The 20,849-nt window shown below is 41.8% G+C and overlaps 1 protein-coding gene and 1 long non-coding RNA gene across 9 annotated transcripts in view; one reads left to right on the top strand and one right to left on the bottom strand.

Annotated features, from left to right (window-relative positions):
* Window positions 1-20,849, top strand: part of LOC135421991 (uncharacterized) — a 377,077-nt gene that overhangs the window by 63,954 nt on the left and 292,274 nt on the right. Inside the window, exons 4-5 of one of the 6 annotated variants that reach the window (XR_010434270.1) lie at window positions 12,421-12,522; window positions 16,101-17,613. The exons of 1 other annotated variant lie outside the window; for it this stretch is intronic. This is a non-coding gene — a long non-coding RNA (uncharacterized LOC135421991). Of the gene's footprint in view, window positions 1-3,547; window positions 4,243-7,298; window positions 7,522-12,420; window positions 12,523-14,277; window positions 17,614-20,849 lie in introns of those variants that run through there. 4 more of the 6 variants (XR_010434269.1, XR_010434267.1, XR_010434271.1 and 1 more) reach the window with 4 other exon arrangements.
* CDYL2 (chromodomain Y like 2) overlaps window positions 1-20,849 on the bottom strand; it is a 58,564-nt gene that overhangs the window by 28,149 nt on the left and 9,566 nt on the right. The window contains exon 1 of one of the 3 annotated variants that reach the window (XM_064670931.1): window positions 5,191-5,439. The exons of the other annotated variants lie outside the window; for them this stretch is intronic. Within the exon in view, the coding sequence (XP_064527001.1) occupies window positions 5,191-5,319 (129 nt within the window). The 5' untranslated portion in view covers window positions 5,320-5,439. Of the gene's footprint in view, window positions 1-5,190; window positions 5,440-20,849 lie in introns of those variants that run through there. 3 annotated transcript variants of the gene reach the window in all.

Genomic DNA, 20,849 nt, shown 5'->3' with positions numbered 1-20,849 from the left:
TTGCTACTTCCAACCTACAAAAATTTGTATTTTTAGGAAGGCAAAATTCGAGTAAATTCACAAAATTTGTGAGTGCATCGATAAAAGAACCCAACCAACCAAAAGGCATAAAGGCAGGATCCTTACATGGAAGGAATGACTTCCATCAGCCTGTGCTGGGGAATGTCAGTGCAAGGAACATTTCTGCACCAAGGGCTGTGTTGGGATTGCACAGAATGTGAATTAACAGCATCCTGCTGTTGTAGAACATGGACTGTACAACTGGAGAAATCTTTGTGCTACCTCAGCGCTGGCAAAGCCTCAGGAGGGGGAGAGTGCCCAGGAAAACCCAAACACAACCACTTGGCAGCAAGTCAGGGGGTTAAACTGCACCAAGTGAGATTCAGATCCAGTCTTTAAGAAAAATGATGTAATGGTAGTAGAAGTTCAGCATTAGAAGGCAGGGAGGGTTTTTAGAACTAACAGTTTTTGTTACATACATCTGCCACGAAAAGTCAATGCTGGGAAATCAGTTATGATAAAGAAGCCTTCAAAGGCTCTCCCAAGTTTTATTTTTTTGTTCTTTAATTTTTTAGGGTTTTTTCTTTAATATGTGGTTTATGAAGGATAAAGATGCCACTAATGAAAAAAAGAATCATTATCATTAACCAAAAGCAGTATTGTTAATTTAGAAAAATAAAAAATTGGATAGCTCCTGTAACAGCTTTCACTGCTCTTCAAAGGAAAATCATCTCATGTGAAGAACAACAGAATCTGTATGGAGAATTTAACCTTGAGGAAGGGCAATCACAGCAGTGTGAGTAATTGTTCTTTCTGGGTCCCCTGTTAGAGCAAACCAATGGATTAATTCTGGCTGTTCACTGCCTGGAACTGTACATTCAGAGAGATCTTGGTGGGTTCCCCAAAGGACTCTAAATGTAATTAGCAACTAAACATTATACTTCTGAGTTCATTTACATGGGAACTGTGCTGAGATATGTGTGTGAGTCAGAGTGGACACAGGAGCCTTGCTCCATGTCCAGGCACTCCCTGCACCAGCCCAGCCAGCTGTTCCTGTGCTCTGGCTGATCCAGGATCTGCATGGAACCTCCTCAGAAGCAAAGCAAGGCATCCTCTTCACTCTGAATTCAGCAGAGTCCCCTTCAGGACTGCCCAGGATGGCAAAACAATTAACTGAAGCTCAGCCTGAGCAAGTTTGAGATCATTTGTCTGAAAAGAGGGAAAAAGCTTCACAAAATAAATGAACTGGCTTTTTTTTTTTTTTTTCTGTCCCCATGTGGGACGTGTGGCTTTCAATTGTCAAACTAATAGTAGACTTATAATGATCTTGTTGACTTTATAGAGAGCAGCTGTCCAAATTATCCTTGGCTTTACAATGCTTCTCATCCTCCTATCTGGGATCAGCCAGAAAAACTGAACATTGAACTGTGCAACTCTGTATGGGCTGCCTTGGATTTGTTACTTTAATTACTGCAGCTCACTATACCAAGGAGCAAAACACACATATGTGTGTCCTGGGGAAAAAATTAAATTGCTGCTACACTCAGCAGACCTCAGCTCTCAGTACTGGAGAGCCTGGACCACTGAACACCACCTGCATTCCCTCCCTTTTCCACTCAGGAGTTTGGAGCTGGAACACAAACTCGGTGTCAGGTTGGTGCTTCCTCAGAGTAACTCGTCTGTCTTTGAGGGATTACTCCAGCTGCACTCCCCACTTGCTCACTGAAGGAAGAACCTCAGAAAGGATGGGCAAATACCTCACCTTCTTTGGGATCACATCCAAGAACCATCCCTTCACCCTCCCCTTTTTTCACTCTATCACTGTATTCCTGTCTTTAACTACCCAGATTTCACGTTGCTGCTCCACAAGGAGAAAAAGGAAAAGGAAGAGGTTTTGTGGAGGGCATTTTTTAATATGGAAAGCACTCAAGTATTTTGGTGATGAGGCATCCTGCATTTCAATGAAGAGGATAAAAGGAGACAATATGAGTGGTCTTTGTTCCTGGGAAACAAAATACTGGCAACGAGGAATGTGATTAACGAGTTCAACACATCACGAAGGGCGAATAAAAATATTGATGAAATTGGGTCAAATTTAATAAATGATTTCCGAAAAAAAAACATTCAGAAAGCAAATATATTTGGGAAAGACTCAGCGTTTCATTACAGCATTTTTGGAACAAAACTATCAATGTTCCCTCTCAGATTTAACAAACTAAAATAAAGAGGGACAACACAAACTGAAGACAAAATGTTTTGTTTCTGGTCAACCCTCTTTTCAGTTTATTGTTTTGCTGGGGAGAAAATGAAAAAAATGTGGGCTGATCCAAAATTAGTTTGTTTTCCTTGATTTTTTTTTTAGTTCAACCATAATACCCACTGGCTTGGCTAATGATGCATAAAAAGTCTGAGTAGATATTTTCTCGTCCTCATTACGGCCTCATTGTTCATCACTGAATGCAGCTCAGGGGAGCATCCAACATACTTGACCTCTCAACATGGTCCCTTTTCTTTCTTGGGGCTTTAAGTTCCTCAGTAATATTTATCCCCTTTACAGTGCCACTGTGAGGTGCTTCACTGGAGGAACAAACATCAGGGATTTACCCACACCTCGTCCTGTCTGTCCCATTTTCCTTCTATCCACAGTGCACAGTAACAGCAAGCACCACTACTTTGGTTTTTAATGATGTATATTGGTTTTAACAGGTGGTATATAAAGCAATAACCTTTCTACATTTACTTAAGGTTGCACAAATCATATGAGTTTTCTTGATGAGAAATAATTCTGTGACAGATTAATAGAAGTAATACTTGAATTCTTCCCCTAGAATAAGCAATACACAGTTCTGAGGATATGCAGAAAATATCTTGGGCTTCAGTGGCTGATCTTCCCTTTTCCCCCCTCAGATCTGTCTTTAATCAGGACTGAATCACATCTTCCCAAAAGTGACCTTGGTAGTTACTGTTGCCAAATCCCTCAGTTCACTACATTTGCTTTGGAAAACTAAGCACTTAAATGTAATAAAATGAAATTATTGCAAACAAACTTTGCAGAGGTATCACAGTTAAGAAAGTGCCAGAACTGACATGTACCATCACTTCCCTGGATTCTCTCCCTCCTGGCTAATTTTGGATGAACTGAGGTGCTGATATGTTGCCATATAAATACCTTTCAAGAGAACAAATAGAATGAGACAATGGCATCTGTGCAAATGCATTTGCAACACGCTTTTTAGCTTCCAACTAGCCTTGAACCAAGCTCTATACACAAACCAGGATGAGAGGCATAAATAAAAAGACTTTAAAAGATATCTTTATTCTAAACTTAATGTGAAATAAAAAAACCAAATCAATTACACTATAAATATCTAGAGCTTGGTAAACTGAAGTGCTGTGCTTATATATGCAGAGTACAACACACACATCCCTTCCTTCACAGAAGATTCAGGGTCAAAATCATTTAATAACAGTGTTATTGTTCACTTATCAAAAAAATTAAATCCAGGCTAAGTTAAAAGGGGTAATTCCTATGGAATTATTTCTACAGATGTAACTGTGAAGTTGAAGCAGATTTCACTCATCTCACAGTTCCCAGCTCTGCAGAGCATAAATAAAAGTCCTTGCACACCCCGAAAACACCTTCCAGAGATCAGTAAACTTCCAGAAAGGTCTGGAAGATTGCAGATGTACTCAGTGATTCCCAAAGTAAGTACATGTCGTCTCCTCTCCTTGCCTTGCATATCCATGTAGGCATTTAAACTGTTATCTGGGGTGTTCAGATGGTCTCTGTCTCAGGGAACTCTTCAGAGCAGCAGCCACTGCACGACAGACACCAGAAAAACTGCTTTTCATTACTGTGATTACAGGACTTGTGCTGCTGCTTCGTGGGTTTTTTTCATTGGAGGTCTTTGTCCCATGTTGTGCCTCAGGGTGTTGGAAGGGTATTTGAAGGAAGTGCCAAGGAGAGGAAGGCAGTACGATTTCTGAGAGAGATAAAGGCCATCTGATTCAACATGTTTGTCTTTTCAAAATTCAGTATTGCCCCAACTTCCCTCTTTTCATTCCATTTGCTTCGAGATCTAGAGCATTTCATTAGCTGTAAATCTCTTGCCTGCTTGTAACTTATTTTTGTTTCTCAAAATCTGGTAATTGGAGCATTTGTTCCAGATGTACAAGAGATATGGCAGCATATCTCCTGAAGGAGCCACTATTCGTGTTAAAAAAATAACAGTGGAATGAAAGCTGAGAGCAGGGCCAGTCCATGAGTCAGCTATGGAACCCCCCAGTAGAAAATCTGTGTGGTTACCTGGAAGATCAAAATGAAAGTGCAAGGGCCAGATAGTCACAAAAATGCAAGGGAAGACATTGCTCATCTGAATTACTCAGAACATCAAATGACACCTTCCCAGGAAGGCCACTGAACACCCTCTTAGTGTTAAGAAGACACTGCTGTTTATGCAGTTCCTTTTTTCCTCCTTTTATGCATATGGGTTTTTAATTTTCTATTATTTTCCCCTGTTTTATAATTTTTTTAGAATCAGAAGAGTTGTTAAAACTTATCAGGGAAACCCTGAAACTTCTGCATTTTCACTGGGAAAAGCCTGGTATTAAGCATGGCTGGAAACCACTGTGTTAGGTGCATGTGTCCTCCAACACACACGTACCAAGGCTTAAAACAGAACAAATAAATGCTGTTAAATCTCCTGCTGGTCCCTGTGTGCAAACCTGCACCTTTGATCCTCCTCTCCTGAGAGACCTTAATGCTGTAGAGGCTCCCTGCTGGGAGATCCGATGGTCCTGGTTTGGATGGAAACCCAGGAGTGCACTGCCATTAGTTGTATTTTACAGGAGTGCTGCAGCCATTGGAAATTCCTTCTAAAAGTGGTGTTTTCACATTCCTAACTTCTCTGGCCCCAGCATTTTGCCCTGTGTGAGTGCACTCTGTGAGTTCCCTTCCCTGCCATCCGGGCAGTTAGAACCCCTGGAGGGATGAGCCTCGCTCCGTGAGGACGTGAGCAACACGATTTCCTCGTCGTGCCAAGGGGCTCCTGGCAGAGGGACCTGCTTCCAGAACCAGTGGAGATGAGATGGAGCCCTGGCTGAGAGCCTGGAGACAAACAGCCCCAGCCCCAGCTTCCGTGCTCACTCATATCTCCAGGGACCATCCGCCCGTTTTCTTGGAAGTCCCACCTTTCTCTGAAATTCGGTCTCACTGAAACTGAAATTCTGGTCTGGGCTCTCAGTTGTTCTTTTCTGCCTCTTTTCAAAACTGCCCCAGTGCCACATCTCCAGTTCCACACCAGGGCCGTGGCTCCCCATTTGTCCCCGTTGCTGACCCAGCTCACAGAACCCATTTCCATGACCTCTCCTCTTGGTTTGTGTCCAGCAGCTTTCTCCTGGTCAGTGCTTACAGTACTCCAAACTCCCAATTTGTTAAAGCCATTTCCCTCTCCCACTATAAATCTAAGGGTATAATCTACATAATTTTCCTCTATTAGGATATTTAAGTGCATGTGTATAAACAATACCTGTGGTGGAAGTGCCACAACCACTGTGGGGTTTGGAGCAAACAGGAATAATAATATACACAGGAATCTTGCACTGGAGGAAGGACATTTTTGTACAGACTGATACTGTCTCTTGGAAAAGGAAAATTGACAGATGACACAGGGATCAGGAATGGACTTTTTGATCAACTTGGGTAGTCCCTGTCACTGCAGGCAATTACATCATACAAACCCTTTCATATTGGACATGTTCATGATCCAGAACATATTTCTGTCCAGGCTTATTGCTCACAGATTGAACAGCAAAGAGCTGTTCATTCCTAAATACAATAATTTCATAAAATATATTTCAGGTTTTCATTTGGAAGGTCAGATGGTTTTCAAAGGTGCACGAGAAGTGCACAAAAAATAAAAGATCCTCTTTAGCACCAGGATAAGATAATGTTGAGAATGTTCTTTATTGGAGGAGGAGCAGGGGTTTTGCCTTTGCAATCCAACAGTGCACCTGTGTCATCACAAACTGTTCTGCAGAGTGGGGGAGACCCTTTGGGTCTGTTCCTTTGACTCACAAACATTGTCAACACATCCAACTCCCAGAGAAATCCCAAGAACACGGAGGGTTCTCTTTATTTTAAAGCACAGCGACACATTTAATTTATCAAATCCCTTTTTCCTCTCGTGCAGTAAATCAGTTCATTATTGTCTTTCATGGTTCTTAAGGAAAGCAAAGCAAGAAGCCAAGTCCTGGGTGTCCCTTATGCTAAGAAGTGGTCAGTTCTGAACACACCCTCCCCAAACTCTCTGGCACAATCCATTCCAGAGTGGATCTGGCCCAGTGCTGTGTAGAACATTTGAAGCTGATGAGAAATGCCTGCCTTGATTTCAGCACTAAAGTACAGCTGGTGGTTTTTACTGGACTGCTACATTTGTTTTGTACGTTATAGTGCACGCTTTAAATTTAGAACCAACAGATATTTTCCTGTTTTGTAGACCAAAACAAAGTGAAAAAGAAATGCTGTTCCCATTTACCATGGCAAGAGAGCTTTCCACAGCCAGTGGGAGCTGCTGGGCCCAGAGAACTGAGGCACGGGCGGGGTTTGCTCGAGGCAGAGCTGTTCCTGCACAGCCTATTTCTGTGACCATCACAGATGACTAAAGGATGAGTGAGAAATCTAAATTCAAGGAGACAAAATATTTTGCTAAGCTCTACAAAGAGCTGGCTGTTTTGGACACGTGTGGCTCTCAGCTTTCTAATACTGTGGACTCCTTTCTCAAGTTTCTCTGCCAAATTCAAGGGGATTCTCCAGTTTTAAACCATCCAAGAGGATGTGTGTGGAAAATGTGTTTATCAGCAAAGAGTTCAGCACAACCTAGTAAGGCTCTGATTCTGCCTATGCTTCCTTTACAGTGCTACAAGTCAGCAGAGTTATTCCCCAGTAAAGTCAAAGTGGAAATTCCTGGGATTTAAACCATGAGGTTTTTAGTTTTTTATTTTAAAAGCGGTTTATAGGAACAGGAGCAGGACTTGAAGAGACTTCTAAGCAAACCAGTGTTTATGTGAACAGATCACAGTTTTTACTGCCTGGAACTTGTTAAAAATATCACGTTTCCAAACAGACGTAGAAATGTGTAAGCAACAGTTGAAAAATAAAAATACAACTATCACTAAAGGTGCTCTTCAACATTAAAGCAAGTTCAGAAATGCAGGAAGCAACTATTAATTTACATGAAACCTGCATATGAAATCATTAGACAAAAATTAATGCTGTCTTCTTTTATGTTCATTGGCAGTTTGTTCTCCTCTACCTTGTTCAGTTCTGGCTGATTTCAGTGTTCTGCTGTACAGTTCACCCAGCCCCTTTCTCCTCCATATGGGCTTCATTGAGATTCAGCTCAGTTCAACACTTTTACATCCCAAAGCTTAGTCAGAAGTGAAGATTCCACATTAAAAAAATACAAAGGTTTAGCTCTAATACAGTACAAATAAATATTTGAGCTACTTGTTGTACTTCCACTCAGTGACTCACTGCTTTACAAACACTACTGGCACGACTGTCACAAAATAAACCACATGTTCTTGTGGGGCAGGTAGAAAAATATTTTCTTAGCCCTTTTACAGCAAAGTGGTGAACTTGAGCACAAAGGAGTGAAAGCCCTGGTTTCGGGGAGGGATTCGTCACTCGGTGTTTCCAAAGGTGCTGAGGATTTAGGATTTCAGATGTTCAGAGAGGCTTTACCAGCTGGCCCTGCACAGCTCACACATTGAGATGAGACAAGGGATGGGTACAGAGTATTGAGGGGTACCAAGGGATACTGCTCAGTTCAAGTGGCCACTGTACTGAAGGGGATTTTACAGTGCTCTCAGAGAGAGGAAAATGCAATAGTTTTGCAGAGATTTTCAAGGAACGTGCCCCAGACTGAAATGACAGTTTGGTGAAAAAGAAGGCTCTGGGTTGGAAAACAAGACAAATGAACAACTAGACATAGTTACTCCAAGATCTGGGATGTGAGATAGCAATTTTTGGGAAAGACTCTCCAGTGGCAGTATGTGTTTTGTAGCTCCTGCATACAGGGAGACACGTGGTCACTGCTCCAAGCCTGCCAGAGGTCAAGAAGTGTTTGGATGATACTCTCAGGCACATGGTGTGACTCTTGGGGAGGGTCCTGTGCATGGCCAGGAGCTGAACCTGATGACCCTTGTGGGTCCCACCCAGCCCAGCACATTCTGTGATAACTGTTTTTGAAGTGATTGTCATGGTTTTTGAATAGTATTCTCTACTTTAATGCTCCCACTAAAACCACCCAGTGCTCCCCCTCCAACTGGAGGCACAAAAGGCTCCACCACATTCTGAGATGGAAGGAACCCATTCTCCCTGGAACAAACTGTTCTCACCCAAAAAACAAATCCCTTGGAGGGACACATCATGTTTCCCCATCTCTCTGCAGCACCCACCAAGTGCACCCAGGTCCTTGAGCAAAAACAGCCCCGCGGGTGGGTTTGCCTTTGCCTGAGGCAGGACTAATCCAAACTGTCTTCCCTGACACATTCCTCATATTTATCACAGGGACTTTATCCCCTCCTGTGGTAGGTGGAGGTTCTGACTGGGCAGAGACAGCTCTGTTGGTGGAGAACTCTGTCCATGTTCTGTTAGTGACTGGACAGGGATAAGGAGATATCAGAAGGATAAATCACATACCCACTTCATACTCTCTATCCAGACTAGAATAGGTGGCAACTGGTTTGGAGCATCCATAGAGCAAAGGTAGTGACAGTCAAATTTGTGAATAATACCATGCAGGGAGAGGTTTAAAAAGGAAAGGGCTAAAAATAGGTAACTTTGTACAATATAGAAGGCTGAGGGGTGATCCTTTGAGTAAAAAGCTGAAGTAGCAGTTTGTATAGTGGGATAATAAGAGAAGAAAACTCATGATACACAAAGGTTTCTTTCAGAATTCAGTAGAATTCTTCATTTTCTTGGTTACACAAATGAAGTTAATGTGGTGGCAGAATACACGAAAGAGCCAAAGAGAAAGGTAGAGCAGGAAAAAAGAATAAAGAAACTTGCTTTAGGCAACTATAATGGCATGACAGGAGCACAGGATTTTACAGTGAAGTATCCAGGATACCAGAGCAACATCACAGAAAAATGGCACAGAAAATTTCAAAAATTATCTGTGAAGGAGTAATTGTCAAAAAGGAGGAATAATACATCATTATCCCCTCCGAAATAGCATTTAGATGAGCAGGGTCAGTAGGCCAAGTTCTGGCCTCAATTATTGCATTGGTTTTCACTGCAGATTTAATTTGTGTTTGAGACCTGAATTCAGCCCAGTGTAAAACCAACTTGGTCCTGGTGCCTGGAAGGAACAAACTCTCTTATGGACAGTAGTGAAGGCAGCTATGAAAGCTGTCACTGTTCATCAGACAGAGGCATCTTAAATCACTGGAGAGTGCAGCTGGTTGGAAATCTGCGTTTAACAAGTGGGGACAGTGCTCTGAACATGGACATGGAAGGTGTAAAAGCACTGATTTAACCTGAGGGTGCTTTGGAGGAAAGAGCTGGGCTCTGGGAGCAGCTCCTTTGCTCACAGGGTGGGAGGCACCGACAGTGTGCCTGTCCCAGTGTGTGCAGTGAGCCAGGCTGGCTACACCAACCGTGGGGCAGCTCTGCCCACGCTGCTCTGACACTCCCTGGCCATGGCACCAGCCCCTGGCAGGGGCTCCCTGCAGTGGAGGAGACAACCTTGTGCTGTCCTCAGGCCCTGTGACCTCCTGAAAGCTGACTTTGGCACAGGTGGGCCCCATTCCTTGGTCTCAGTGAGTCCTGTGCCAGCCCTGGTCGTTCCCACAAGCTGAGGACGTGTTAACTGATGTGCCCCCAGTTCCTTCAGCTCATCATTGTTCCTCATGATAAGGCTTCAGCCAAGTGCTGGCAGGACTTCCAGCTGTAGGGGTTGCTATCAACTGGAATCCATTCAGGGAGGTCCTAAGGAACAACCCTGGGGTTTCTGTGGTGGAGAGGTGCAGATCTTGCCATCCTGCTCCAAACACCTGCCAGGTGACTGCCAGGGTTCCTCTGGAGGCACGTGCACATCTCCATGCTGTGGGCACCTTCTCTTTCTGTTCAGAGATGAGGCAGAGCTGCCAAGAGCCAGGGTGAGACTGGAACCCTGACGAAGCTGAGGAATCATTTAGAAATGTCTGTGCTCGAAGCAGCATTGAATATGTAAGTAGTGAATATATTACTGAGGGAATTTTCCATGTATTTGTTAGTCAGATTCCCAACTTGGCGGTTGTGTTAATACCTCAGCTGCTCCTGGATGCATTTGCAGCAATGATGTGGCAAAGGGCTTTGTTCCACATCCCTCTGTAGAACGAGGCACTATATTTTTATAAATGTAGGGTTTCTGAGATTTATTCCCTACATTTGTCTCCCTGGGATTAGGGTGGTGTATGCTCTTTCCGTGGCACTGTGCCAGTCCCAAACTGGAGCTGTGGAAGGCTGCAGCTGTCTGCTTGTTATTAACTGAGGGTTAGTGCAGGGACCGACACACGTTGGTGCTCCAACACCCAAACTGTTTTCCAGATACTTCATGAATGAAAGTTTAAATTCCCACTTTAGGATAACAAACCTCTGAGTCACATTCAGTCCTAAGATCCCACTTGCAAATGGTTTATGAACTTACAGAAAGGAGTTTTAACTCCTAGGACTCTTACAAATCTCACACCCAATTAAACTAATTCTAATGAGTCAATAATAATCTTCTGCTGTCCTCACTGTCATCCCCAGCACTAACCATACATGTAGTCAAATGCTGGGACAAACATCCAGAGAGGCTGTGGAATATCCACCCTTGGAGATATTCACAACTTGACTCAACAAGACCCTGACTAAACTAATTAAGTTGGTGCTGCCTTAAGCGAAGGGTTGGATCAGATGATCTTCAAGCTCCATTCCAAACTACATTATTCTATGATTCTAAAATACATTTTGCCTAAAATATTTACTAATAATTTATTAATTCTTTATTAATTCTTTTCCACTTGGAAAAGCAGCTCCATTTGGGAAACTGAGTTCTATGCACTCTGTGGAAGTGGGTGTGTGAATTGACTCAATGGAGCTGGGTTTGGATCCACCAGGCAGCTGGAAGGCAGCTTCTCATGAGCAGCTCTGAACTTCCAACTTTCTCTGACCTGGTGCCATCAGAGTTTGTTCCCCTTCAGGTCACACAGCCAGACCCATCTACTCTCTGAGATGTACAAAGGAGAGATGGGTTGGAGGACCAAGGTCAGCTGCTCACAAGGTTAAAAAGGTTTTCTTAGTCATTAAATAGACATTTTTTAATACTGAGATCCATTGTGAAGTCATTATTCAGTGTATTTTCAGTGTTTGGTATAAGCAGAAGCAGGGATGTGCTAAGCTGGGGTGTGAACACACGACATGCTCCATGTCACAGCTGGATGTTTGCTCTTCATCCAGCAGGAAGGAATTGAAGACAGGGATAAGAAGGCTAAGTTATCATACATTAACCACAAAGACAGGAGGAAATATGCTAATAAAAATATCCTTGTGGTTCCTGTCCCTATCCTGGAAGTAGGATGGGATGCTTAGATGGGGCTTCAAAGTCTGAGTTTGTGTTTCTGGTCCTCCTCACTACTCAGCCCTTCTCTTCATTTTTATGTGCCTTACCCAAAAAACACCCTCTTGGTGATTTCAGACCTGATGCTGAAAATGGGAAAGATGCATTGAAATAATCTGTATGTACAGCAACCTACAAAATGAAAAGATGAAGCAACTGTTTTTGAAGCCTAGTGAGCAATAAAAACCAGGAAAAAATCCCAAGATTAACTCGTGCTTTCTATCTGCATTTAGCACTGGCTCTTGCTGCTGGTTCTCTCCCATAATTTGGGAGTAGATTATTCAGTGTAATGTCCTGAAAAGACCAAGAGGTTCCCAGCATACCTTAGAGGGGTAAGAGACTTCTAAAATGAATATATGGGAAAAAGACTACACCTGGATTAAATGGCTCTGGAATAACAGAAGGAATTTCTGATCAACCTTCAAGTGTTCTTTTTTCTCCAAAGAGCAGTTGTGTACAAAGGCACTCATAGAAAAAATATTGCAGAAATACAGAGTAACACCCATGATGGAGGAGTGCTGTATTCTTACAACTGCAGCAAAAATACTGGTAAATATTGGAGAAGTATTGCTTTTATTATGCTTGTCAGCTGTGGTCTAATGAAGGAACATAAACCTCACCCTTTTGGAATATTCTGAGGGATAATAATTAATATAATGTACCTAGGACACAATTAAACTTGTTTCTAGATAATAATAATAATAATAATAATAATAATAATAATAATAATAATAATAATAATAATAATAATAATGGATTTTATGTTTTGAAGATTTCAAGATGGTTAATTCCAAGGAAACAAGAAACTTCAGGTGGACGTGGAAGGAGGATTTAAACAAACTGACAGTTTGTCTTCAGAGGATCTCCCTGCAGAGTATGTATTTACCCAATTACCCCTCTGAAATGTTATTTTCCTAGTTACAAAGCACCATGTAACCCTACCCCCCCCATGGATCCTAATGATCCTGGCTATTATTCAGCAGCATAACAGGTGGAGCTCAGAGCCCTTCCCTTTGATATGCAGCGTGGCCTCATGTCTGACTTGTTCTTGAAATTAAATGGTCAGAATATGTTAATGACAACATCCAGCACAGAGTGTCTGTCAGACAAGTGCTAATGATTGCTCAGAGTGCCCCAAAGACAGAGATGTTGGCTTTGCTGGCTAAAAACTCGCTGTTACTCTGGAGCAGACCTTGCCCTTGGCTGCTGATGTCCCAGGCTGGGCAGAACATGCCCCAAATGCTCCGGGATCTTCACAGCTCTTGCCTTGGTGATTCCATTAATGCAACAATTATAGGCAGGTGTTAAGAGGCAGGTTTGCTCCTGGGAATTACTTCTGAAGGGAACTGGAGATGTTTCACAATGTAAGCATAAATGCCAGGGAGATGACACGGGGAAAATGGATGGAATGGTCTCCAGTTTCTCTCTAAATGGCTGCAAAGAGTCTTCTGAAGGTGACAGTGAGGAAGGGCAGAGTGTCTGAATCACCTGGACATCTCCTACATTTTGTTGGAAATGTTCCTTACTCAGATGAGCACTCTGAGGTGTGTAATAAATTCCTCTGATGGTCATAGAATATAAAATAATTTTTATTCAAGATAATCAGAATGTCTGATATCTTTTGACTGTCAGTTGTTTTAGTGATGTACTTTCTCATGTTTTAGACCTTTCATAATCCCAGACATATCAACAATGGACAGTCCTGTCCAAGTTAATCAATAACCCACTTCAATTTTTTGTAAGGAGCAGAACTGCAATTTATCTTCAACAAAAAAAAATTGACCTCAGGTTTTTTTATTTTTTTTAATGGTAGCTATTTAGAGAGCAAAGATATTTTTCAGGCTTTCTTTACCCCACAGTCTGTATTTTAGGATTTTGGTTCTTTTCCTTCTCTAATGCCTGTCTAGTTACAGACTCCTAAGTCAGCAACATGAAATCTAATTATGTAAGTAATTGTGGGCATTGTGCAATGAAGGGCATCCTGTGATAATCTAAATATGCTGTGTGTACAGTGAAAAAACCTATAATTCTAAAGAAAGAGTCTGAAATTGCTTGTTATTTGTAACAGCACAAAGTACTGAACATTTCTGCTCCATTAGAGTGATATGCACTTTATAGTTTCTTCACACACTGGAACTCATTCTCCAGCAGTTGGTCACCAGGCCTTTCTCCAAACTATAGATTTTTAACCAGTGTTTAACATAAAAAGCTGATAATATCCTGTTTGTCAGATGTTCTGAAAATAATGGGGAAGCAGACTCTGCATGTTTGAGCAGGAGGCTTCCAGCATTTCAGGTGTCTGGTACAGTCTAAACATGAAAACCACAGAACTATTAAATAATAGTGGCCTTCCTGAGTGAATGACATGTGATAGCACAAACTTTTTTCCAGTGTCATCAAGGTTTTCCCTTTTTTTTGGCAATTGTTTATTCAGTGGCTATAAAACTTTGGGGATGCAGTGTCTGGATAACATTAAAAACCAAGTAAGCATAGAATACAGATCTAGAATAAGTTTGCATCCCAGGGCACTGAAGAAGTACCAATATCACTTCTGTTTAAGAGGAACCCGTTTCCTTTTCATTATGAGGGGGCAGACTTGCTTATTTGTGTGCCATGACATTATTTACAGGCTCAGAGAGCCCCAGATTTGAGGCCAGAAGGGACAATTCCACCCCAGATCCCCATCTTGGGTCACACAGGAATGTCCTTCATTCAGCAGTTCTGCACCAGGTCCCAAATCCCGATTCACTGCAACCACACGATGAGAAAATCATTGCATCTTAATTTGAAGTGATTCACAGAAAGTACAGCACTGCTGGGAGTGAATCAAAGTCCTATAAATAAAATGCTGTAACCTTAATGTAAAAAGTGCATCCTGACTCTAATTTGTGATGGCAAAACTTCCAGCCACTGGTGCCTTTTATATCTTTTAATTAGTTTCATTTTCCAAACCTTAGATCCTGCAGTGGTTTGCAGCTCCAGGAACAGATGGCCTCTGTGTTTCTTTACATTTGGTAAGATTTGGGAGCTAATGGGATGGCTCTGTCTAAAATTTTGTAGCTGCTTTGGAGCCGTATTCTAAAACTTCACCCTAAGTGTTACTGTTCATCACTTGTGTTTAAAGTTCTAATTCATGTTATGTCATATAATTTTGAGGGAGAACATTTTTATGAAGTGTGGGACTATAATAACTGCCTTCACCAGATCGATACAAGTCACTTCTTTGTTTTATTGTTTAGAAAAACAGTGCACCTCCTTTTAAAAAGGCCCAATTTTGACTAAAGAAAACAGACAAATTAAATGCAAGGAGGATGTGCAGTGTTCAGTTCTGTGCCCCAGTTTTATTCCTGCTATGCAAAAAATTTATTACTTATTGTCTTAAAGCTGTACCCATGTGTTCAGTCACGTGGCCAAAGACAGCAGTTTTCCCTGTGCTATCCTGGATCATTTTAAACAACTGTATAATTACCCACATCTGTCTACAAACTGCTTTACATCCACATGGATCTGGACCCTTTTGGAAACAGGACAACAGCAGCCTCATTTGTCTGCAAAAGAATCAAATGCTAAATATTTAACTGAATTTATTTAGAGTCATAATACCACCTAAGTGCAAAACATTAAAAAGAAGTCATCTATGACAGCTGCACATGCTGTAAAAATTTAAAAATTTATCTTCCAAAAAACCCTAAAAAATTCAGTGTTTGGTTTTTGTAAACACCAGTGTCATGAATTAAAAAAATACCAATCAAACAAATTGAAACAGAACACTTTAGGAATGTTCTGAAAGCAGGCACATCACTAAAGTGTAAGGAAAGAGTTTAAATACTTTGAGTCAGTGGTTTATATATTGTTTATATTGTGTATTGTTTATATACTGAGGGAAGTAAGCAACACTTCTGTGCCCCTTGTAGCACTTTTGTGGCCTAGATGAGAGTTCCAAAATACAAACTGAGTTAATTTTGAGACCAGGTTTTCTGTGGAGTCAGCTATGGACAACCTGTCTCAGTAGAAGTCACAAAGCCAAATGCCACTGGTGTGTTCTGCTATGTTATTCAGACAGTGTATACTCGTAGCTGTGCACAACCAAAGCTCTCCAGCACTGCAACAAGCAAGGTCAACTTGGTTAGGTGAAGCTCTGTTTTTTAAGTGACTCTTAAAAAAAAAAAAGTAGCCCTAGGGCTTTTAATTTTCCTGGTATATCTACCATATTTCTCAGCATTTGCTATTAAAGCACACTAAAATAGTTTTATAAAAGCAATTTTTTTAGTTTGAGTGTTCCAAAGTAGACTGTCCAAGAATAGATAACTTAGAATACACGTCCATTAATAAAATTGTAATGTAGCCAGAAAACAGCTGTGATAGTACTTTTGAAAGAAAATATACCACTTCATCACCCTGCTTTGCCAAAAGTGAGATAAATGGTGCTGCAATGAGTTTTTCCCTTTGAAGGTCAGTGTCCATGCTGCACATGAAACGAATCCCTGCCATTCCTGCTTCACGAGAACAATATTAACATTCATGAACAGTTCAGCTTAAAGCATGTGATGAGTTTGGTTAAGAAGAACGATGCCAACTCCTCATCTTCTCTGGGTCCTTATTTCATGAAGCAAATGAGTTTGTTCCTCTGTGAGGATGGACCTCCTGGAGCTGGGTGAGTGTCTGTGGCCATGGTGACCTGTGGCAGTGGAAGCCCTTTGCAGGACAATGTCTGACCAACCTGATGCTGAAAAACAGCTGCTAAAGCGGGTGAGCTGCTTACCCTGGGCTTGCTGATGCTGCTGAAATTGGTGCAGCACAGAACTGGTGCAGTTTTTCAGAGCTCTGCAGTGTGTACAAGGCTCAAAGGTCAGCTCGAGAGCGCTGCTTTGCAGGACTGAGAACACCAAAGAAACTTTCAGTCCTATATAGGATTTATTAAGCTCATTAAAATAACACCCAGTCCTAAATGAGCCACGGCTTTGCTTAGTCTGTGTTGTGGCTCTTGAAACTCGGGTGTGATTCCCTCACACAATAGCAGTGAGAAGCCACAGATCAGAAGCAGCTGCCCCCGTGTCTGCAGAGGGGAACGTGCTCCCAACAGGCAGCAGTTTCTGTCCCACTCCAGCTACCGGTTTGTCTCTGTTTGAGTCAGAGGCTCAAGGAACCTTCTCAGAAATGGAGCTACAGACTAGTCACTCTAAAAGAAAAATCCCCTCAAAACTGCCTGGAAACCAGCCTTGGTTCATCCTGTGCCTCCCTCAGTTAGGCTGTATCTGCCACTGCAAAGCCCTGTTGCGCTGCTGTATAATCAGAGGGGGAATGAAAAGATAGGTCTTGCTATCAGTTCTTCTGTGAGATCTGAGGCTTATCACACAGTTCCTCTGCTAACCCTCAGGCTTACTACTCAAGTACTTTCCAAATCTTGAGCAAGTGATATATCAAATACTAAATATCTGTCGGCAATCCCCAGATATCCCCTCGATGCCAGGGAAAGTGTACGTATTTAAATGCACATCCCAAACATACCCTGGTGATTCTCGGTACTAAACAACATCCTCTGTGTCTCACCCACCACTTGGAAAGATCAACTGCCATTACACTGCAACTTTTAAGATGCTTGTCATGTTGGAATGGCTGCCTTTTGGTGGTAACAGGGGCAACAGCAGCTGGACATGAAGTAAAAAAGATGTTTAGAAAAAGTTCTGTTAAAGCTGTTCTGAGCTGCACAAAATCCTAGAATTAATAAGGGAATCTAGACATTTTACAGAAGTGTTATATTAAGGCAGAACTTAGTTCAGTTACCTAAAGGGATTCTGCCTTGTGGCTTGGGTATAAAAAAGCATTAAAAAATACTGTCCTTGGTTTATCACCTGTCCTTTGGACACATATCTTGACTGTAAAAAAATCAAGGGTTGTGTAAATTAAGATATACCAGCGATGCCGACTGCATATCCAAAATAAAAGAGTACTTTACATATCCTGATCAATCAGTAAGCAAGACTTTTTTCCCCTGTATACTAAATAGGCTACAAGAACAGCAGGTAATAGCAGGGGAGGAAAACTGCATCATTCATGGTACAAACTGAAGGTTCAGTTCACATTAAAAGGAGACTTGCCTCTGTCTTGTAAGCAGAGCAGGTTGTCAGTGGTGTTTGACATGAGTGGATGAAGCATAAGAAATCGCAGCAGCACCGCTGCAGAACAATTCAAATCACAGCCCCCAGCAGCCTGTCAGTAAATGGTCACCCTGTGCTCACTGCAACACCTGACACTGCTGCTGCATCAGTGGCACTCACTGGAAATGCTCTAAGTGGTCTCATGCCAGGAAGCCAAAGCACAGGATCATCAAACAAAGCAGGAAAAAGATCCATCATCCTTTGTGGTGCTCGTGACAGAGCTGGGGACAAGCCATTCCACTGGGAGAAAGAACAGTCTTCCATCAATTCCTTGTGCTTCCCGAGGCAGCAAGAGGCAGTTCACAGGAGCTGAGGGACCATGAGTGGCAGTCCCTGTGCTGAGTCCCACTGTTCTTCCAGGAAAGTGCAACGAAGGATCCACGAGAACAATGAGAACAGGAATCCAAAAAAACAAAGGGTGTCTTCCTTGGAGCTTGGAATTGTTATTGTCTTGATCCACTTGATAAATCCATACAACACACTGTTTGCATAGGCTTCAGTCAGCAGGGGGACATGACAAGGCCACCTTGGCACTCCTGCTTTAATTTGTCATCTCACGCGAGTGCACGGGAAAGGCACTGGGAATCATTTGCTGCTGGTGAAAAGGAGGGGATGAGTCTCCTTCCAGTGGCCTCCAAATGGTCTTTGCTGAGTGAGAACAAGGAGGGAGCAGAGCTCTCTGATCCTCCTTAGCTGCTGTCAGGCCACACAGGCAGCCTGCTCACTGTGCATTCTGAGGGTGTATTTACACTTCAGCTCCCCTAAAAGCACCAACACATCACTGTTATGGACAAAACACTGCAGCAGGTCCTGAACCACAGCAAAGTCAGAGGAAGGAGCTGATCCAAATCCCCCAGGCTCTGAAGACATTGCTCAGCCCTGTGATGCTCAACAGTTTTGCTCCGAGAGACCCACGATTCCCACAGTTAATTGATGATCACAGTTCTTGCTACCAAATAAATGCAGCATTGAGAAGGCCATAAAAGCTGGCCAAGGGCTTCCCCCTTTTTATTTTAAGAAACATGAGTTTTTCTGTGGGTATAAGGTAAAAGAGATGCTATTTCCCTGGTACATGTAAAAACACATTATCAAACACAGCTTTCTCCAGCGTTTCTGTTGCATCTTCTGTGCATCATGAGAGCACAGATTTGGGTGATTTGGGCTTCCACTACACATATAACATTGCCAGATCATAAAGGGAACTTACAGGAACATTCAGTCTTACTAAATTCTGCTGCCTGAACTGTCAGTTTAATTGCCTGACTCACACTTTGTTTTTACATATAAAGACAGAAAAGTGGTCATTTTGCATTTCCAGTGTAGAAACAAAAAGCCAAACCCAACCAACCAAAGAAAAGATCATCTCTTCTTCGTTGCTTCTTTCGGTTTCCTGTGACTTTTATCACTGTTTCCATACTTTGATGTGTTTTGCTGACTATACAAACACTTCACACTGTCATGTTTTGATCTGCAGCATGGGAACATCAGTCTGTAACAGTGACCACTCCAACACAACACTGCCAAGTTCTTCATATTCCCTACCACCTCCTTTTCTGACTGTTCTGGTACATTGGTTCTGACATTTCAGCCCAGTAGAAAATTATGAACCAGTGCTAATGTTTAATTACACAAGACTGGAAGCTGTTTTTCAACTGTTCTTGACTTTGGATTGTGAAAAGCTGGAGTTTGTGCAGCAGGACTCCATTACAGACTCTTGCTTCCAGTTACTGCAGTCGAATCACAAAGTTTTAATTGCTCCTCATCAGTCACTACTTATTCCTTCAAGAACTTCCAGGTTATTTCTCCTGGAGTCACATGAAGGCATTTTAGTACATAAATGTAGTTTCCCCTCTAATTCCTAATACTTAACATGGGATCCAAAGTTTCCATCCTCCTCCCTGCATAGATTTTGATATGTCAGTCAGATTCCTATTTAATTTGAAGCTTTGCTCTTACATTGTACCACTGATGAACTTAAAAGTTTGCTTCTTCCTCTGCTGAGGTAGAGATAAGCTCAATCACTTCTCATCAAAGAACGTCTTCTCGTGCTGTGTCACCCAAATTCCCACATTCCCCTTTCACTGCACTCTGCTATTCCTCCCTTCCATTAATCACCAAAACACTTTGGGATCGACATCTTTGCAGTTTGTCTCACAACACATTTACAAGCCCTGCAAGCATTATTCTGCATTTTCCTTCTATGTGAACCACACTTGTGTTTCTCCAGCACCTTTCCTGTCACATTTCCTGGGCTGAAACACCTGAAACCTGTCACAAAAAAATTCTAGAAGACAAATACATCAGGTTTATTAATGTGATTTCATATTTTGCAAAACAGTCCCTTCGCCAAAAAGGGAAATGATTTAATGGTTTCAAAAATATTATCAGAGCAAATTTCAACTGCATAATGTTTAAAGGGAAGTCCATTAGTATAGTCAAATAAATTTTACAAAGTAGTCTTTTAAAAAATACATAATATCACACTTTATTTTTTAAGATCTCTCTTATTACTAGGAAAAATAAGATACATGAGCAACACTCTCCTTTGTTTCAGTGACTGCCAAGTGATGCTACAAAAAAGTTCATTGTGTGAAAGAATTTGACAGGTTGAGTTGGTCAGTTAGAAATGAGACTGTTTATATTTTGGTATATTGGTAATCACCATTTCTGGAAAAAAAATTCAACCCAATAGAAGAACAAGTTGATGGGTTTGTTCATAGTTAGTGGCTTTTTGATGTCTGTTCAGGTAAGGCAGACTGACAAACCTGTACAGCCTGTGAAGACCATCTGAAGCCATAAATAAGGGAAAGTTGTGGATAAACCCTTTTAGATGCTGAAATGCTTTTCTCATAGAAGAAAGCTGGTTTTATTAATCAGAAACTTCTTATTCCATTAATGTAACTTTCCAGTAACGCTGACTCGATCATTTGCCTCGTTCCATGCATTTACTGGAATATTTTCTAGTTTGTCCTCTGTTTTCATTACATATGTTTGATTTATTGTTACTTCATCACCTCCTCCCTCCTTCTACTCTCTTCTGCTT

Source organism: Pseudopipra pipra, chromosome 14 (assembly GCF_036250125.1).
Source record: "Pseudopipra pipra isolate bDixPip1 chromosome 14, bDixPip1.hap1, whole genome shotgun sequence".
In the NCBI taxonomy this organism is placed as follows: Eukaryota; Metazoa; Chordata; class Aves; order Passeriformes; family Pipridae; genus Pseudopipra; species Pseudopipra pipra.
This window is presented reverse-complemented; position numbering and strand designations above follow the sequence as displayed.